General features: G+C 34.4%; 1 protein-coding gene across 2 annotated transcripts; it reads left to right on the top strand.

The window, feature by feature from the left end:
* The first annotated feature begins 3,182 nt into the window (after positions 1-3,182).
* On the top strand, positions 3,183-14,636 carry LOC109801158 (disease resistance protein Roq1). 2 transcript variants are annotated; one of them, XM_083066078.1, is made up of 7 exons: positions 3,183-3,320; positions 3,489-3,911; positions 11,125-12,223; positions 12,383-12,658; positions 12,781-13,518; positions 13,601-14,138; positions 14,468-14,636. In XM_083066078.1, exons 1-6 carry the CDS (start codon positions 3,292-3,294, stop codon positions 14,120-14,122), a joined length of 3,087 nt encoding a protein of 1,028 aa, XP_082922204.1. In that variant the 5' UTR covers positions 3,183-3,291; the 3' UTR covers positions 14,123-14,138; positions 14,468-14,636. The 2 variants fall into 2 exon arrangements, with proteins under 2 accessions (XP_082922204.1, XP_020217752.3); XM_020362163.3 differs by having other exon boundaries at positions 3,185-3,911.
* The last annotated feature ends 3,046 nt before the right edge of the window (positions 14,637-17,682 follow it).

Below are 17,682 nucleotides of genomic sequence, written 5' to 3'. Positions count from 1 at the left end.
TGTCGATGATATGTTAGTAGCAGGTTCAAATATGATTGAGATCAGAAATTTGAAGAAGCAGTTGTCAAAAGAATTTGACATGAAAGATCTAGGACCAGCAAAGAAGATCCTCGGAATGCAAATTACGAGAGATAAGCAAAAGGGAACTTTGCAGTTATCTCAAGCGGAGTACATAAACCGTGTCCTACAAAGATTCAACATGAGCAATGCTAAACCAGTTAGCACACCTTTGGCTAGTCATTTTCGCCTATCAACAGACCAATCTCCTAAGACAGAGGAAGAAAAGGAATTAATGGCTAAAACTCCGTATGCTTCAGCCATTGGAAGTCTGATGTACGCGATGGTATGCACAAGGCCAGACATTGGCTATGCAGTGGGAGTTGTAAGCAGGTTTATGTCAAATCCAGGTAAAGCTCACTGGGAAGCTGTGAAATGGATTTTGAGATATTTACGAGCCACTAAGGAGAAGTGTTTGTGCTTTAGTAAAGGTGAACTAAAAGTACAAGGCTACGTGGATGCAGACTTTGCTGGAGAAATTGATCACCGAAGAAGTACCACTGGCTACATATTTACGGTTGGAACTACAGCTGTTAGTTGGATGTCACAAATACAAAAGATCGTTGCTCTATCCACTACAGAGGCTGAATATGTAGCAGTAACAGAAGCTAGCAAAGAATTGATATGGCTTCAAGGATTGTTGACAGAGTTGGGATTCATCCAGGAAAGGAGTGTTTTGCATAGTGACAGTCAAAGTGCAATACATCTGGCTAAGAATTCAACATTTCACTCCAGAACGAAGCATATTGATCTCCGTTATCACTTTATCAGATCTCTGCTTGAGGATGAAGTACTAACGTTAAGGAAGATACTAGGAAGTAAGAACCCAGCGGATATGTTGACAAAGGTTGTCACAACAGAAAAATTGAGGCTTTGCAGTACCTCAATTGGCCTTCAAGAATAACTGATGATGAAGGCAATTACACTATGTGGTAATCAAACTTCAAGTGGGAGAATTGTTATTTTTGTGTAGTTTGATTAAGTTTTGTAGTGTGTTTTTCTTAGTCCCACATTGCTTAGTATTGTGAGATGGTGTGCCTCACTTTTGTTATATAAGGAAGCTTATGTAAGGTTTACAAATGCACCAAAACAAATACTTCTTAGTATTGTTTATTTCTCTCTTCTCTCCTTTATTGCCATTGTTCCTAACAACTTGCTCTAGTTCAGAATGGGAAAGGTCAAGGTCAAGAAACAATGTCTTCAAGTGTCAATTATGCTGGTTTTCGTTGTTGTTATCATCTCACAGATGAATTTCTTTGCACAGTTCTTCCTTGCTTGCGCAATGTAAGATATCTAAACCTTTGTAACAGCAATTTCACAATCCTTCCATCATCCATCCGTGCATGTCTCTCCTTGACCACACTCAAATTGAATGAATGTAAGGAGCTTCGAGAAATCAGAGGTCTTCCACCAAACATAAAAAATCTTTTAGCTATCAATTGCACATCTTTAACTTGTGAGTCTAAGGAAATGTTACTGAATCAGGTATCTTATCTATGTTTTGAATACTTTATTATACTTTACTGGGATGCTTAACTAACATTTTATAATTAAATGTGATTGACAGACACTACACGAGAATGATGGCAGACATTTCATATTTCCAGGATCAAGTATCCCAAGTTGGTTGAATTGCAGTAGCAATGGTCCATCCCTGCGTTTCTGGTTTCGTAACAAGTTCCCAGCAATTACTCTATGTGTTGCTGGACTTTTTCGTTTGCACCATCACCGTGTGTGGCACCTGATGGTAAATGGCGTGCGAAAGATCCCAGAAAAGTACATTGTTGAAGATTATTCAATTGAGTTTGAGACAAATCATACTTTTGTGTATGATCGGCTTGAAATAGGGGATATTAAATATGAAGGATTACATATTAAGAATGGATGGAACAGTGCTGAGATTTTGTTTGAGGATTTTGAAGGAGCAAAAGGTATAGAATGGATGGGAGTACATGTACAGGAACAAAAAACAAACATGGCATATATTCGATTTAGAAATCCCCACTTTTAAATAGCAAAGAAAGAATTAGGGAATGAATTTAGTAGTGCCCAAATAGAATTGAAAGGGAGTAGATGTACAGGATCAAGAAGGAAGTGGCAGTGGATATGTCCTTGCTTCATCAAACTAGATTTAGATATCCTGATATGTGTATATTTTTTTACTAATTTTTTCTTTTCATCTTTATAGGAACTGATATGTGTTACATATAGTTAAACTAGAGGTTGGTTTCAAATGTCTTGCCGGGTAAATAACCAAATATGATGAATCACAAAATTGATAATATGTTGTGAATATCCCCAATCAAATTGCTTTAACTTAGCCATTATCACCTTAACGAGTTCTTTCTTTCCTTTCGGTGTGGACTTCATTTGGACTTTTGTTAATTTCTTTTTAACTTTCGTTGTTTTGTATTTTTAAATTTTAACTTTTGTTTGCAAGTAACATGCCTCGAATATGGAACTTATGTTGATGTCCTGTATATGAAGATGACAAGATGTAATTCAGAAGTATTTTTTTATTTTTTTCATTTAAAATATATAACGTTCTTAATTTTTAATATAAAATAATTTACTATTAAAAATAATTAAAAGTAAATCAATATATCAAATTAACTAATACCATAATAATTAATAAAAACGTTATAGGTTTTATTACCTCTATAATTAATAAAAAAAATTAATACTGTAAATGATAAGTTAGACAAAATAAATGAATAAAATTGAATAAAAATAACTATATTTCATGTCAATAAATAAAAGAATTAACTATTTTTTAAAAAATTCACAAAAACAACTAAATTAAAATAATGTTTTTTGAAGGGACTAAATTAAAATAATTGAAATCTATAATATTAATCAAACTTATTTTCTTAAAATATGTTTGTTAAATCAAATTATTCTCCAAAAGTATATTTTTTAAAAATTAATGTAAACCATTTATATTAATTGTAAATATTTAACTGAAAAATTTACATTACAGATAACTTTATAACACAAGTAATTTAATTTATAAATAAAATATAATATTAATTTAAAAATAAAACTAGACCGACTGTTACGGTACACACAATTATAGCAGGTATCGTAGACCTTTCCTTATTAGTTTTGTTGTTACATAAGTTTCATTTTAGTTTTAAATTTAGGAAAGGCCTTGGTGTCTTCCATGTTACTTCCACTTTCTCTGTATCTTCTTTCTCCCATTTCCCCGTTTCTTAGGAAACTTTGTTTAATTGCATGCCAACGCAGAAGTCTCCCGTCAACATGTAAATTATCCAAAGCATGCTTTTCACTTTATATTATATTTCTCTCAATTATTTTGACTTTTATACTTTCTCTGTCTTTTGCGGGAGTCATCTGTTGCATCTTCACATCATGCTTAATCCAACATCCTCTTCCTTTGCCCATCAATGGTCTTATGATGTTTTCCTCAGTTTTCGAGGTGAGGACACCCGCACCGGTTTTACTACAAACCTTTTCAATGCTTTGGATGAAAAGGGAATCCACACCTTCATGGATGATGAAGAGCTGAGGAAGGGAGAAGAAATCACACAAGCTTTGTTGAAGGCAATTCAAGAATCTAGGATTGCCATTATCATTTTTTCACCAAACTATGCATCATCAACTTTTTGTTTACAAGAACTTGAGGATATCATGGATTGCTTAAATCACAAGGACAAGTTGGTTTGGCCTGTTTTTTATAAAGTGGATCCATCCGATGTGCGATATCAAAAAGGAAGTTATGCAGAAGCCCTGGCCAAACATGAAAGCAGAATTAGTGACAAGGACAAAGTCAACAAATGGAGGTCAATTTTGCAAGCAGCAGCTAATTTATCGGGATGGCATTTCAAAGACGGGTAAGCAAATAACCATTCGTTTTCTATGAATATTATTATTTTGTAGGATATTAAAAATTTTATGAGACGTATCCATGAGTTCGCGGTATAACTTAATTTAGTTTCTGACTTAAAAATTACTTAAATCAAATAAAAAAAAAAAGTTAAGTGTTTGTTCCGTTTAAAAGTGTTATAAAATTTGAACCATACTTGTTGGATTTTCTGGACAAGCGCACTCAAGTCTCTGTAGTATATTTGAAAGGTTGTCGATCCTCAGGGACTTGTGAAGTAAGCTATGATTTCTATTATACTAATTGAAACTTTGTAAACTGAAAATTGAGTGAGTACATATATTTGAAACTTGTTGTGAATGATCGATCAAAGTTAAGTAACCAAAAGACAAATTAATTTTAGAAAAACAGATATGAGAAACAGTTTGGGATTAAATTCATCAATCTCCCTCCTATGTATTCCTAATGATTCTATCAAATGATTTCATTACTCTTTGTCATTGAGTTCTACCCCCAACTTAGAAATTTGTTTGTCCTCAAACAAAAGATCTTAATTGAGAGAATATAACTAACTTATATACCCAGTGAAACACTACAAGTTTCACCCAAAAAAAATATATGTTAATGCACTTACATGATTTCAAGGAGTCCAATGAAAACTTGTTGCACAATCCAGTGAGTACATGTTACTACAAATGGTGCCCACATAATAACAAAAATCATGAACATCAAGCATATTCAAGGGAAATATCCACTCATCTTCCATTGTTTTCAATCAAGGCACTAAGATTTTCCTCACAATTGTGTATCTCTCAATAATATGTTGTGAAGGGTGAGTGTTTCTCTCTTTTCATGCACCAAAACACGCTAAGTCTGCTTTGTTATTCATCTCCCACAAGTCTATTGTTAGAACTAAACAGGAATCACTAAGGACTTAAAGAGGGTTGTAATGTGGCCTGGCTATAAGAGAGCTTGGTTTTTCTTTTAGAGATTCAAAGGCCTGTTTGGAAAGAGACATTCTCACTCATATGGGTTTATATTCAATCTTTGCAGTTGCTTGAATTCTCTTGACTCTTATGTCTCATCCCTCTTTTGATTGAATTTACTGGTTCCTTTCTCTTTTAGAATATTACAATAATTGATGGAATGGTAACATGGAACCTTGATTATAATATTTTTTTTTTTGACATTGAATACTACATATATATACAGGGAACAATACTTTGCTTGTGCAGCTCTAACCACATGAACACTCCATACATTTACCCCCAACTTTGCTCAAACCTACTTGTTTCATGAGAATGTCTCTTACCAACAAGGCTAAGGACAATCATGATTTTTCTTTGTAAGCTTAGGGGTTCTGTTTAGGGTCAGATTTGTCTGCTCAAGGGTCAATGTACTTCATGGGTTGGCTTTTTGGCTACTGGCTAAGTAAAACAACTGCCTTAGTAAATTCCAAGCATAGCTTAACTGTAGCTCATGGAAGACTCAAACAAAACCGACCGCATGAATCAATGATGACTCTCAAAGATTAAATTTTAACTGTTTTGCCCACTCACTCACACGGTTTGGTTAAGTGCCCTAGACATCAACAACTTCAGACTCATTTCAATTTCACTTGAACACGCTTGAAGCACACATTTTAAGTCAAAAATGTACAACCACTTGTGCAACAATGTAGATTTCCATATTAGCAAACAATGCTCATTGAAAACTTGAACCATGAAAGTGCTCATTCCAGAAAGATTATCAATTTGATTCCCAAAAAGAGTTTTATCATCACCACAAGTGGACACAAAACACATCAGATACTAATAAGATATTTACATGAAGGCACAACAGAAATCAAAAGAGAGAGCTTGAAACTTACCTTGAATCAAAGAGAATGATGGTGTGTGTGGAAGAGAAGAAAGTGAGAGAAAATGAGAAGACTAGGTTTGAAAGTGTTGGGAATGAAAGACAAATAAAGGGATAACTTTTTTTTTCTTGGATTGGTCTTTCTCAATTTTTTTTTTGAGGCGCTCAGCCCTTTCTAGGCGCTCAGCCGTTTGGGTGCAGAGAGCAATATAAAGAAAAGGGCTGAGCGCTTTGAAAGCGCTCAGCCGTTTGATGCAGAAATCTCAACCAAAATGTTTTGCTGATATGAACAGTTGAGCCGTTTTCAAGGGCTGAGCCGTTTTCTCCCTGGGAGGAAAATTTTAGCTAAAAATTAGACACTGCAGCCAAACGGCTGAGCCGTTTTGTCAGTTTTGTAGACTTACCTGGAAGAAGCACATTTTGATCTCCTTTCACACTCCCACTTCCAGTTACCTTCAATAAACTATAAAAAGCATAACACAAGAGAGGAGAATGTTGAAGGAACAAAACATTTGATAGAATGCATCATCAAAACATAAAATCACAAACTCAACTCTTCAAAAGCATAATTACATATGTAAAGTATTAAAATAAAATGAAAATGAGAATTCAAACCAAAATGGTTGGGTTGCCTCCCAGTAAGCTCTTCTTTATTGTCATTAGCTTGACACTTCACTCAGTCATGGATCATTGAGATGAATGACAGTGGTAAGTTTCTCAACCTCACCACCCAGATATGGCATAATTCTCTGACCATTCATCATCCCAGATCTTCTAGACTTTGGTTCTTCCAACTCTACTGCCCCAGAAGTTATAGCTGATTTAATCACAAAAGGACCTGACCATTTGGACTTGAGCTTTCCAGGGAATAATCTCAGCCTGGACTTGAACAATAATGCTTGTTGGCCTAGTTGGAACTTTCTCTGCACAACTTTCTTGTCATGGTAGGACTTCACCTTACTCTTGTAAATTTTTGAGGATTCATAAGCCTGCAAACGCATTTCTTCAAGTTCATGTAATTGAAGTTTCCTTTTTTCACTTGCAGCTTTCATATCAAAATTTAATGACTTCTCTACTGGTGTGGCTAATGAAAATTTTCTTTCAGATTCCAAACACACTTCATCCATCACATCCACTCTAAAACAATCTTTCTTGTCATTTGGGTGTTTCATAGCTTCAAAATTATTAAAATTCACCTCATCACCATGCACCCTGACCTTGAGTTTTCCATCATCAACATCTATAATGACCTTAGCTGTCTTCATGAATGGCCGACCCAGAATGAGAGGAACCTCAGAATCCTCTTCCATGTCCATGACAACAAAATCAACTGGAAAGAAAAATTTATCAACCTTAACCAAGAGATCTTCAAAAATACCATGAAGGTACTTAATAGATCTGTCAGCCAGCTGCAGAGTCATCCTAGTAGGTTTCACCTCCACATCACCTATCCTCTTTAACATAGATAAGGGCATAAGATTGATGCTAGCCCCTAAATCCAATAATTCCTTGCCCACAAAGAGATCGCCAATGGTGACTGGCAAGGTGAAACTCCCTGGGTCTCTAGATTTTTGTGGAAGTGACCTTTGAATTATAGCACTGCAACCTGCCTCTAACTCCACTGTTCCATCCTCACTCAATTTCCTCTTCTTTGTCAGAAGTTCCTTCATAAATCTAGCATAAGATGACATCTGTTCCAAGGCCTCTGCAAAGGGTATGTTAATCTGTAACCTCTTGATTATATCAAGGAACCTTGTAAACTGGCGTTCCTTGTATTTCTTTGATGGAGCATGTGGGTAAGGTAGATTCTTCACAGGAGGAGGCCTAACAACTTCTTTCCCCTTCTTCTTACTCTCCTCCCTCACAACTCCATTTTTCCTTCCATCATTTTCACTCTCTTTTTTATTTTTCTCATTTTTTTCTGCCTCTTTATTCACCTCCACCTCTTTCTCACTTTTCAACTCAACTTCACTCTTATCTTCATCCACTCCATCTTTATTTTCTCTCAAATTATCACCAATCCCCTTCAGTGCCTCTCCTAGTTGTGATTGACTGACAATACTCTTTAGGATTGACCTGTGTATTGGCTGAAAAATTATTGCTTTGCTGCTCTGCCAACTGCTTAGCCAACTGCCCTATTTGTACTTCCAGACTTCTGATAGAGGCTTCAGTATTTTTCTGATTGGTTGTGGAAACTTGCATAAACTGTATAAGAGCTTCCTCCATTTTTGATAACCTGTATGGCTGATAGGAAGATTGATTTTGATATAGCTTCTGTGGAGGTTGCCTTTGTGATGGCCCTGCTTCTTGCTTCCACCCAGAATACTGATTTTGATTATTCCTCCAACCTTGATTCTGATTATAATTGCCATAGAAATTCCCTTGCCTTCCTGGATTGTTCATGTAATTCACTTCCTCCTCCTGATCTGGCTCAGAGATAGTACAATGTCCATTTGGATGATCACCTGCACAAAAATCACATCTCATTACTTGATGAGGACGTGAAGATGATCCTACTTGAAGCTTGGACATATGTTTCTTTAACTCTTCCATCTGCTGAGAAAGGAGTTTATTTTGAGCTAGAATTGCATTTTGAGTATCCAGTTCCAGAATTCCCCTTTTTGTGGGCTGGCTCCTATCATGGTGAGCTTGATAATCACTGGCTGCCAAAGCATCAATAATAGTGATTGCTTCCTCAGAATCCTTCATCATCATAGAACCACCAGCAGAAGCATCCAATAACATCTTTGTTTGCGGCCTTAACCCATTATAGAACATGTTGAGCTGTGCAACATCATCAAACCCATGATTTGGGCATTTCCTCAACAAAGATTTATATCTCTCCCAAGCTTCACACAAAGGTTCATCAACACCTTGAGAGAATGTTGCAATTGCTGATTTAGCACTTATATATCTGGAAGGAGGAAAGAATCTTGCCAAGAACTTCCGCTCTACATCCTCCCATCTGGTCAGGCTCTGATTTGGGTGGGCCTGCAGCCATGTCTTGGCCTTACCTGTCAAAGAGAAAGGAAATAATCGCAGATATACCGCTTCTTCATCTTCGCCAGGAACGCCCATAGTGCCAATGAGCTCATAGAAAGAAGATAGGTGTGTGTAGGGATCTTCATGGTCCATCCCTGCAAATTGATTGGCAGTTATGAGAGATAATAGTGCTGGTTTCATCTCCACCCCCTTGGTTGGCCTGACAATACTGGAGAAGTGTCTAGGACCCAACTGATGATTATATTCTCCTAGGAGTCTCCTTGGAGGATGATGAGGTGGTCTATCACCACCTGGTCCTTCTTCAGCCATTGGTTTAGGAGTAGAGTTTTGAGCTGAAACTGAGGTGGAAGTGCCTTCCTGTTCCTGCCTTATACAATAAGCTACAAAGACTGACTTAAACAGAAAGGTTAGAACACCTAGATAAAGAATATATTCAACAAAAGGAAAACAGAACAAATATACAAAAACAAGCTACAACAAGAATAATAGAAGTCACAAACTATCTTGACACAAGTCCCCGGCAACGGCGCCAAGAAACTTGTTGGATTTTCTGGGCAAGTGCACCCAAGTCTCTGTAGTATATTTGAAAGGTTGTCGATCCTCAGGGACTTGTGAAGTAAGCTATGATTTCTATTATACTAATTGAAACTTTGTGAACTGAAAATTGAGTGAGTACATATATTCGAAACTTGTTGTGAATGATCGATCAAAGTTAAGTAACCAAAAGACAAATTAATTTTAGAAAAACAGATATGAGAAACAGTTTGGGATTAAATTCATCAATCTCCCTCCTATGTATTCCTAATGATTCTATCAAATGATTTCATTACTCTTTGCCATTGAGTTCTCTATTTTCATTCAAACCCAATCCCTTGGCATAAGAAATTCTGAGAGATTTAACTCAATGAATGATTCCTCACTTCATTCAGTTAAATATCCCGCATTAAGAATCAGAACTTGTTGCAACTATTAATTTCAAGACCATCCCTGGCTCTCAAAACTAATAGGTGATTTGTTTCAAGTCTAGATTCAGAAAACGTCTTCCAACCAAATTCTAAATCCAAGATCAAAGATAAATGATCAGTTTATCAAAACATTAAGAACAGAATACAAATCACTGACATTGAGTAATAGATGAGATGTGTATATATAAATCAAAGAGGAATACACAGGAGTTTGATGACTACATTAATCCCAAACCTAGAGCTTTAGCTCTCCATGGTACAAGGAATCACAAAACAACAAGATGAAAGGTAGAAGAAAGAGATCCTCTGAAGAATCGCGTCCCCACGAGCTCCAAAGTGCTCTGTTTCCTCGTTCCTCTCTGTTCTTCACTTCGTACAACTTGTGATCCCCTTTTCTCTCTCCTCTGCCCTTTTATAAGTGCTAGAATTAAAACAGAGTAGGCAGGAAAGAGAAGAATTCGCTCAGCGCCTTGAAACGGCTGAGCGGTTTGAAGAATTCTTCACCATGAAGTAATTTAAAGGGCTGAGCCGTTCAAATCCGCTAAGCGCCTTGGAGGCAGAGAGCACTCCTTCTTCTAGGGCCAAATCCGCTCAGCGCCTTAGAGTGGCTGAGCGCCTTTCCTTTGCTGCATTTGTTGAGCTCTCTGGCTTGAAGGCGCTCAGCCGTTTCAAGGCGCTCAACCGTTTGCCTCCAGATTTCAAAAACTTGATTTTAACCTTGAAAGCGCTCAGCCGTTTCAAGACGCTCAGCCGTCTCCAGATTTCAAAAACTACAAAATAAGAGGAAAATCTGATCAAAAACTCATCACTCCATGTAATAATGTAAATTAAGAGCCCCTCTTTGATTCTTAATGTATTTGCCAAAATTATATCAATATATACAAAAAGTGTGTTAGATAAGTGTCTCAAATTTAAATTTTATCAAACTAATTAGACATTTATCAATACCAAATCAGTTTTTGTAGTAATAATTAAAAATTAGCTAAAAGTATAAATATTAGTCCAAAAAATAATTAATGTATCATTCTTAGAAGCATTTGGGTTATATAGCAACTCTCTTTGATTTTACCTAATTTAATTTTCTTGATCAAATTATATTATATGCTTTGCCATTTTATGGGATTTTTGAAGGCACCAATTTGCCATGAAATTGTTCACACTTATACAGTACATATAATTTCTTGGTCAAATTATGTTGTATGCTTTGCCATTTTTTGTGAAAATAAAATCATTAGTCTGAAGTATATATTCAATAAATATACTTTAAACTTTGTTGTAATACATGTAGAAAAGACACTTTACATGAACATAAAGTGTCATTTTTTATATGTGTATTATTTTTTATTTTATTGGATTGGTTCAACATTCTATTCACATTTTTTTTTTGTATTTGGGCAGGTGCGAATGTGAAATCATTGGAAAGATCATTCAAGAAGTCTCTAAAAGGATCAACCGTAACACTTTACATGTTACTCATTACCCAGTTGGGTTAGAGTCTCGCGTCCAAAAGGTGAAGTCACTTCTTGATCTTGAGTCAAATGATGAAGTCCACATGGTAGGGATTTATGGAATAGGTGGAATTGGAAAGACAACACTTGCTTGTGCAGTATACAATTTCATTGCTCATCAATTTGAAGGCCTTTGTTTTCTTGCCGACATTGGAAAAAAAATAATGGAGCATGAGCTAGTACAACTTCAGGAAAAACTTCTTTCTGATATAGTTGGAAAGAAAGACACCAAGTTGGGGAATATAAAGCAAGGAATTCCAATAATTAAAAGTAGGCTAAGTAAAAAGAAAGTTCTTTTAATTTTGGATGATGTTGACAAATTGAAGCAATTAGAAGTACTTGCAGGTGGACTAGAATGGTTTGGTCCTAGCAGCAGAATTATTATTACCTCTAGAAATAAGCATTTGCTACGTGTTCATGGTGTTGAAAGAACCTATGAAATGGAAGGATTAAATCAAGAAGAGGCCCTTGAACTGTTCAGTTGGAATGCTTTCAAAAGAAAGCGGGTTAATCCTGGTTATCTGGACATTTCAAAGAGAGTATTGCAACATTCTAATGGCCTACCATTATCTCTGGAAATAATAGGCTCTGATTTATACGGTAAGACAGAATTGGAATGGAAGTCAGCATTAGATACTTATGAAAGAATTCCTCATGAAGATATTCAACAAATCCTAAGAGTAAGCTATGATGGCTTAAAGGAATTTGAAAAGGAAATATTTTTAGACATTGCTTGTTTCTTTAAAGGATACCGTCTGAATGATGTCATAAGCATACTACACAGTGGTCGTGGCTCTGCCCCAAATTATGCTATCCAGGTGTTGGTTGATAAATGTCTAATAAAGATTGATCTAGATTGTGTGAAAATGCATGATTTGATTGAGGATATGGGTAGAGAGATTGTACGGCTTGAATCACCCTCTAAACCAGGTGAACGCAGTAGATTATGGTTCTTTAAAGATATTCTTCGTGTTTTCAAACAGAGCAAGGTATGTGCATTGTGCAGCGTTTATTTATCTCTGATTCCTTTTTGACAAATGTATAGCAGAAAACTGGTTGTTAATCCTCTGCAATTAAATTTTATGTTTACAAAATTTGTTAGTTTTATTTGAAAAACTTTATCCTAATTTGACTACTATGACTTAAAGGGATCCGATAAAACTGAGATCATCATGCTACAGTTGCCTAAAGTTAAAGAAGTGCAATGGGATGGAACCGCATTGGAGAAGATGGAAAACCTTAAAATATTGGTGGTAGAAAATGCTCACTTTTCTAGAGGACCTAGTGTTCTCCCAAAAAGTTTAAGAGTGCTAAAATGGACTGCATATCCTGAATCATCCTTACCTGCTAATTTTGATCCAAAGAAACTTGTCATATTGGACTTGCCTATGAGTTATTTTACATTCGCGGATCAAGTGATCATGGTATTATTTAGTAGCTATCAATCTTGGATTCTTGATGTTTATTTGGTCTTGGATATTAATAAGTTGTAAGTCCATTTAAAAATTCATAAATTAGTTACTATGTTGTTTTTTTTTTTTTTCAGAAATTCAAGTCTTTGATGGAAATGAACTTAAGTGGATGCGAATTACTAAAGAAAATGCCTGACATGTCTGGAGCACCAAATCTGAAGAAACTGGATCTTCAATGTTGCAGAAACTTAGTTGAAATTCATGACTCCGATGGATTGCTTAATAGACTTGAATGGTTGAACCTTCATAATTGCACAAGTCTCACGAGTTTTCCAGAAATTTTAGGGAAGATGGAAAAAATGCGTTTCCTTGATTTGAGTGATAGTGGTATACGTGGCTTGCCTTTTTCAATTGGAAATCTAGTTGGACTCAAATACCTGTATCTCGATGGATGCAAATGGCTACTTGAACTACCAAGTAGTATTTTTACGCTGCAACTTAAGCGTTTGGAAGCTAAGTATTGTGAGAGGCTTGCTCTAGTTCAGAATGGGGAAGGTCAAGGTCAAGAAATAATGTCTTCAAGTGCCAACTCTATGAGTTATATTAATTTTGAGTGTTGTTATCACTTGACAGATCAATTTCTTTGCCCAGTTCTTCCTTGGATGCGCAATGTAACAATCCTATCCCTTAATTACAGCAATATCACAATCCTTCCATCATCCATCAGTGTCTGTCTCTCCTTGAAAGCACTTTATTTGAATGGATGCAAGCGGCTTCGAGAAATCAGAGGCCTTCCACCAAACTTTAAAATTCTTTCAGCTTTCAATTGCCTATCTTTATCTTCCGAATCTAATGAAATGTTACTGAATGAGGTATCTTATCTATGTTTTGAATATTGTCTCATACTTAAAGTGAATGCTTAAGTGACATATTTTAATTAAATGTGATTGACAGAGACTACACGAGAATAGGGGCAGAAGTTTCATATTTCCAGGATCAAGTATGCCAAGTTGGTTGAATTGCAGTAGCAAGGGTCCATCCTTGCGTTTCTGGTTTCGTAACAAGTTCCCGCCAATTACTCTATGTGCTGCTGGACTTCACCCTCGCTCTATGAGACACCTGATGGTTAATGGCATATTACAGATACCACTAATTTTCACGGGTGGAGATGGTTGGAAGCAGTATGAGACAAATCATACTTTTGTGTATGATGGGCTCGAAATAGGAGATATTGAAAATGAAGGATTACGTGTTAGGAATGGATGGAAACTTGCTGAGATTGTTCTGTTGCCTGATGTAAGAGGAAAAGATATAGAATGGATGGGAATACGTGTACTGGAACAAAAAACAAACATGACAGATATTCGATTTATAAATCCCCACTTTTCAATAGCAGAGAAAGAACTCTGGAATGAAGAAGGAAGTGGCAGTGGAAATGTGCTTCCTTTATCAAATAAAAGACCAAAATTTCAATAGGCCACTCTGCCAAGAGGTAATTACAAAGTGCTTCCTTTGTCAACTCTTTCCAAACTCCTAAGCTTGTGTTGCTATTTCAAAGTGATGCAACCCTTTGAATTCCAATCCAATAAATCCAAATAGACCGTTTATTTTTTCGTTTCACAATTGATTTTGTTAAGTGCTAACAACTAACAAGTACTATTTAAACAATTTATAATATAAATTGTGTCTACTATAAGAAAAGGATACAGCATGGTACTATAATTTTGACAAACGATTTTTATCTAAACAAAATTGGACTTTTGTTAATTTCTTTTTAACTTTCGTTGTTTTGTATTTTTAAATTATAATTTTTGTTTGCAGGTAACATTCCTCGAATATGGAACTTATGTTGATGTCCTGTACATGAAGATGACGAGATGTAATTTAAAAGTTTGTTTTTTATTATTTTTTCATGTAAAATATATAGTGTTCTTAATTTTTACTTATTTGAACATAAAAAGTACAAAATGTTTTTATTTTTGTTGACTTCGATCTTATTTTTGTTTTACAAAATTATAACTGGAACATTATCTTCGGGTCATTACATTTAGATTTTAAATGATCAAATAATTAGAAAATTGAGGAGAAAAAAAACTCTCAAATTTGAGAAGGCCCAAATACTATTTGTTCAAGTAATATTCTTGCACAGTATTTCTGTAAAATTAAAATAAAATCCTTGCACAGTATAATTATATCTGCCTAAATAATTGTATTATTTATAATGTAATCAACTAACCTGAAATTAAATTTTCAAATGGGCCATCGTAAACGTGGCCTTTTATTTAAAAACTCAAAAAATAACTTTAAGACTCATGATATATATACTTTTCTTTTTAATAAGTGCATTTCCTTTATTTTATTTTTTAAAAAAAAAATTTAAAATATCTTTAATTTTTTAATTTTACATCTCTAACTTTCAATTTATCACTTTTTTCTACTTTTTCACATATCTTATTTCTTCTCCCTTTCATTTTTTGCATGCATCCGATTGTTTTCCTTCTATTTTTCAAATATTTTAGTAGGTAATTTTAGTTCTATCAGTTTTCACATTACTCTCTTCTTCTCTCACCTTTTTAACTTTTTACACGCACCCAAATCATAGAACTGATGCAGGACAACGTCTAGCTTCCTCGATAATATCTATCGAGCTAGATGCACATTTTTTCTTCCAACACTTCTTCCCCTTTCACTCCTCCAAAAACTTTAACATTAAATTTAGTGTTATGGAAAAGATACCCTGGAGCACTAATTTCACTATTTTGGAGTACTTTCCATAAAGTACTTTCTAAAATATTAAATGATTTGATGTCTTGCTTTCTAAACATGTAAATTGAGGAAGTACTCGGAGAAAAAACACATATTTGGCTCAACACCTTTGACATTGTCGAGGAAATCACACGCGCCTATAACACTGTCAAAAACTAGTTATATTTCCTAGGTGCATGTGAAAACTAAAAAAGAGGAGGAATAGGATAATAATGTGAAAACTAAAAGAGAAAAAGAAAAAAGTAATGTAAAATCGAAAGAATTAAAAATAACTATTAAAATAGGTGAAGAGTGAAAGAGAAAAAAATAAGTAGGTGCGTGTGAAAACTAGGGATGGCAATGGGGCCCCATGAGGCGGGTAATAGTAAACCCACTCCCGTCCCGCTGGATGAAAATTGGCCCCATACCCACCCCATATTTGCACTGGTATCTATTAAGCGGGTATCCATGAATTTCTTGAATACCCACGGATATCCATGGATATTTATAAATTTTTTAAGAAGTTTAAAAAATTACATTACAAATAATTTTAAGTTTATATTTAATGTCATTGAAATATTATAAATAAAAATTTAATGTTAATTTTGAACTTGTATTTAACGTTAATTTTGTTGAAATAATAATAAAAATGCAAGATAATCAATAACATAAAATACATCAATCTCACAAGTAAGTTAAAGTCTCATCACAAAGCTACAATAATTCAATCTCTCATAATTTCAAACGCAAGTAAACAAATTAAAATACATAAATTTTATTGGTCCAATCAAAGCTAGAAAATTAATTAAATTACATCCAACATAATTTCATAACATGCTTAACGCATGTTGGTAACTTAATCAACCTCTTTTTTGTAAGAAAAAAATATGAGAGTATAGTTTTAGGGTTATGTGGTACAAGGATAATTATGATATTTAAGAAATATTATTAAACGGGTACCCGCGGGTATGGATATCATCATACCCGCCCCCGCACCGTTTATAAACGGGTAAATAATTATCCGTTCCCATTATTCGCGGGTATCCAATTAGCCTATCCATTTATTATCCGTAACGGATTTTACCCGTAAATATTCGCGGATGCAGGTATTTTTGCCATCCCTAGTGAAAACCAAAAAGAAAACGGAAGGAAGTGTCCGATTTAACCTCATAACTGATTTAATCTAAACCGGGCTTGATTCGCAGATCCAACCGTCCGTTACGGGGCATATTTTTTAGCACTCTATTTTTGTATAATTACTAATTAGACCTTTTGAGCCCATATTTGACCGAACCCACATATATCTAATTTTAAAAAAATAATAATATATTTTGTTATCTGATATGTATGGTATTCCATTATCTCATTAAGTATTAAATAATTAATTATTCCCCTAGGTTTTTATTATAAAGTATAGTTTAGAAAAATTTCTTATTTTTATAAGGTATCTTATAATTTAAAAAAAAAATAGTAGTTTTTTCTCTTATTAAAAATTGTAAAAATATGTATTTTTCTTTCTTTTTTTAAACTCTCTCCTTTTGCCATCTATTATTTTTATTGATATTGATATATTAGTTTTGATATCGGATAATATCTTCACCTCTCTTGAAAACCTAATAATAAGTAAAAAAAGAAAAATTGATAAATTGTAATTTTATTTTATAAATTTAATGAAATTAATTGACCCATATAATTTAATTAAAAAATTTATAATAAAAAAAATACGGTTCCATCTGCATCGGTATGGTTGAGCTTACTCTAATTTAGGTTAGCCTGCAATTTCATTTTACGGAATTAGTTAAAGTTCTATTCTATTGAATACATTGGATAATCATAAACTCATTCTTGACCTTTTCCACTCATCTCCTTTTTTTCTTGGTAAAGAATTTGGAATCTAACGTTATTTGCTTGGTCAAATTAATTATCATATTAGAGATTACGTGACCTCGATTGGATCTAAATCTTGAAATCTGTCTCAAATACACATTTAATAATAAAATGGGATGTATTGCAAAGTTGTGAGTGACATTTGTGTAAATGCCTAAAATGGCATTATTATTGTAGTCAACAAGAAAATAAAATATGGCATCAATCAATATCTATACTAAAAACAAAACGCAGAAGAATAAAATACAATAATTAAATAGCTATCTAGGAGAATAAGGACGGCATGGCTAGTTATGGGCACCACAAAAAATCTGTGTTCTTAATTTTATAATGGTTAATGCGATTCATGAACTTGAAAGCAAAAGCTTCATCTAACTTTGAACCTTCTTAACTAATATTATTTA

Source organism: Cajanus cajan, chromosome 11 (genome assembly GCF_000230855.2).
Source record: "Cajanus cajan strain Asha chromosome 11, NIPB_CcT2T_4, whole genome shotgun sequence".
NCBI lineage: Eukaryota > Viridiplantae > Streptophyta > Magnoliopsida > Fabales > Fabaceae > Cajanus > Cajanus cajan.
The sequence above is the reverse complement of the archived record's forward strand: the minus strand, read 5'-3'. Positions and strand labels throughout refer to the sequence as shown.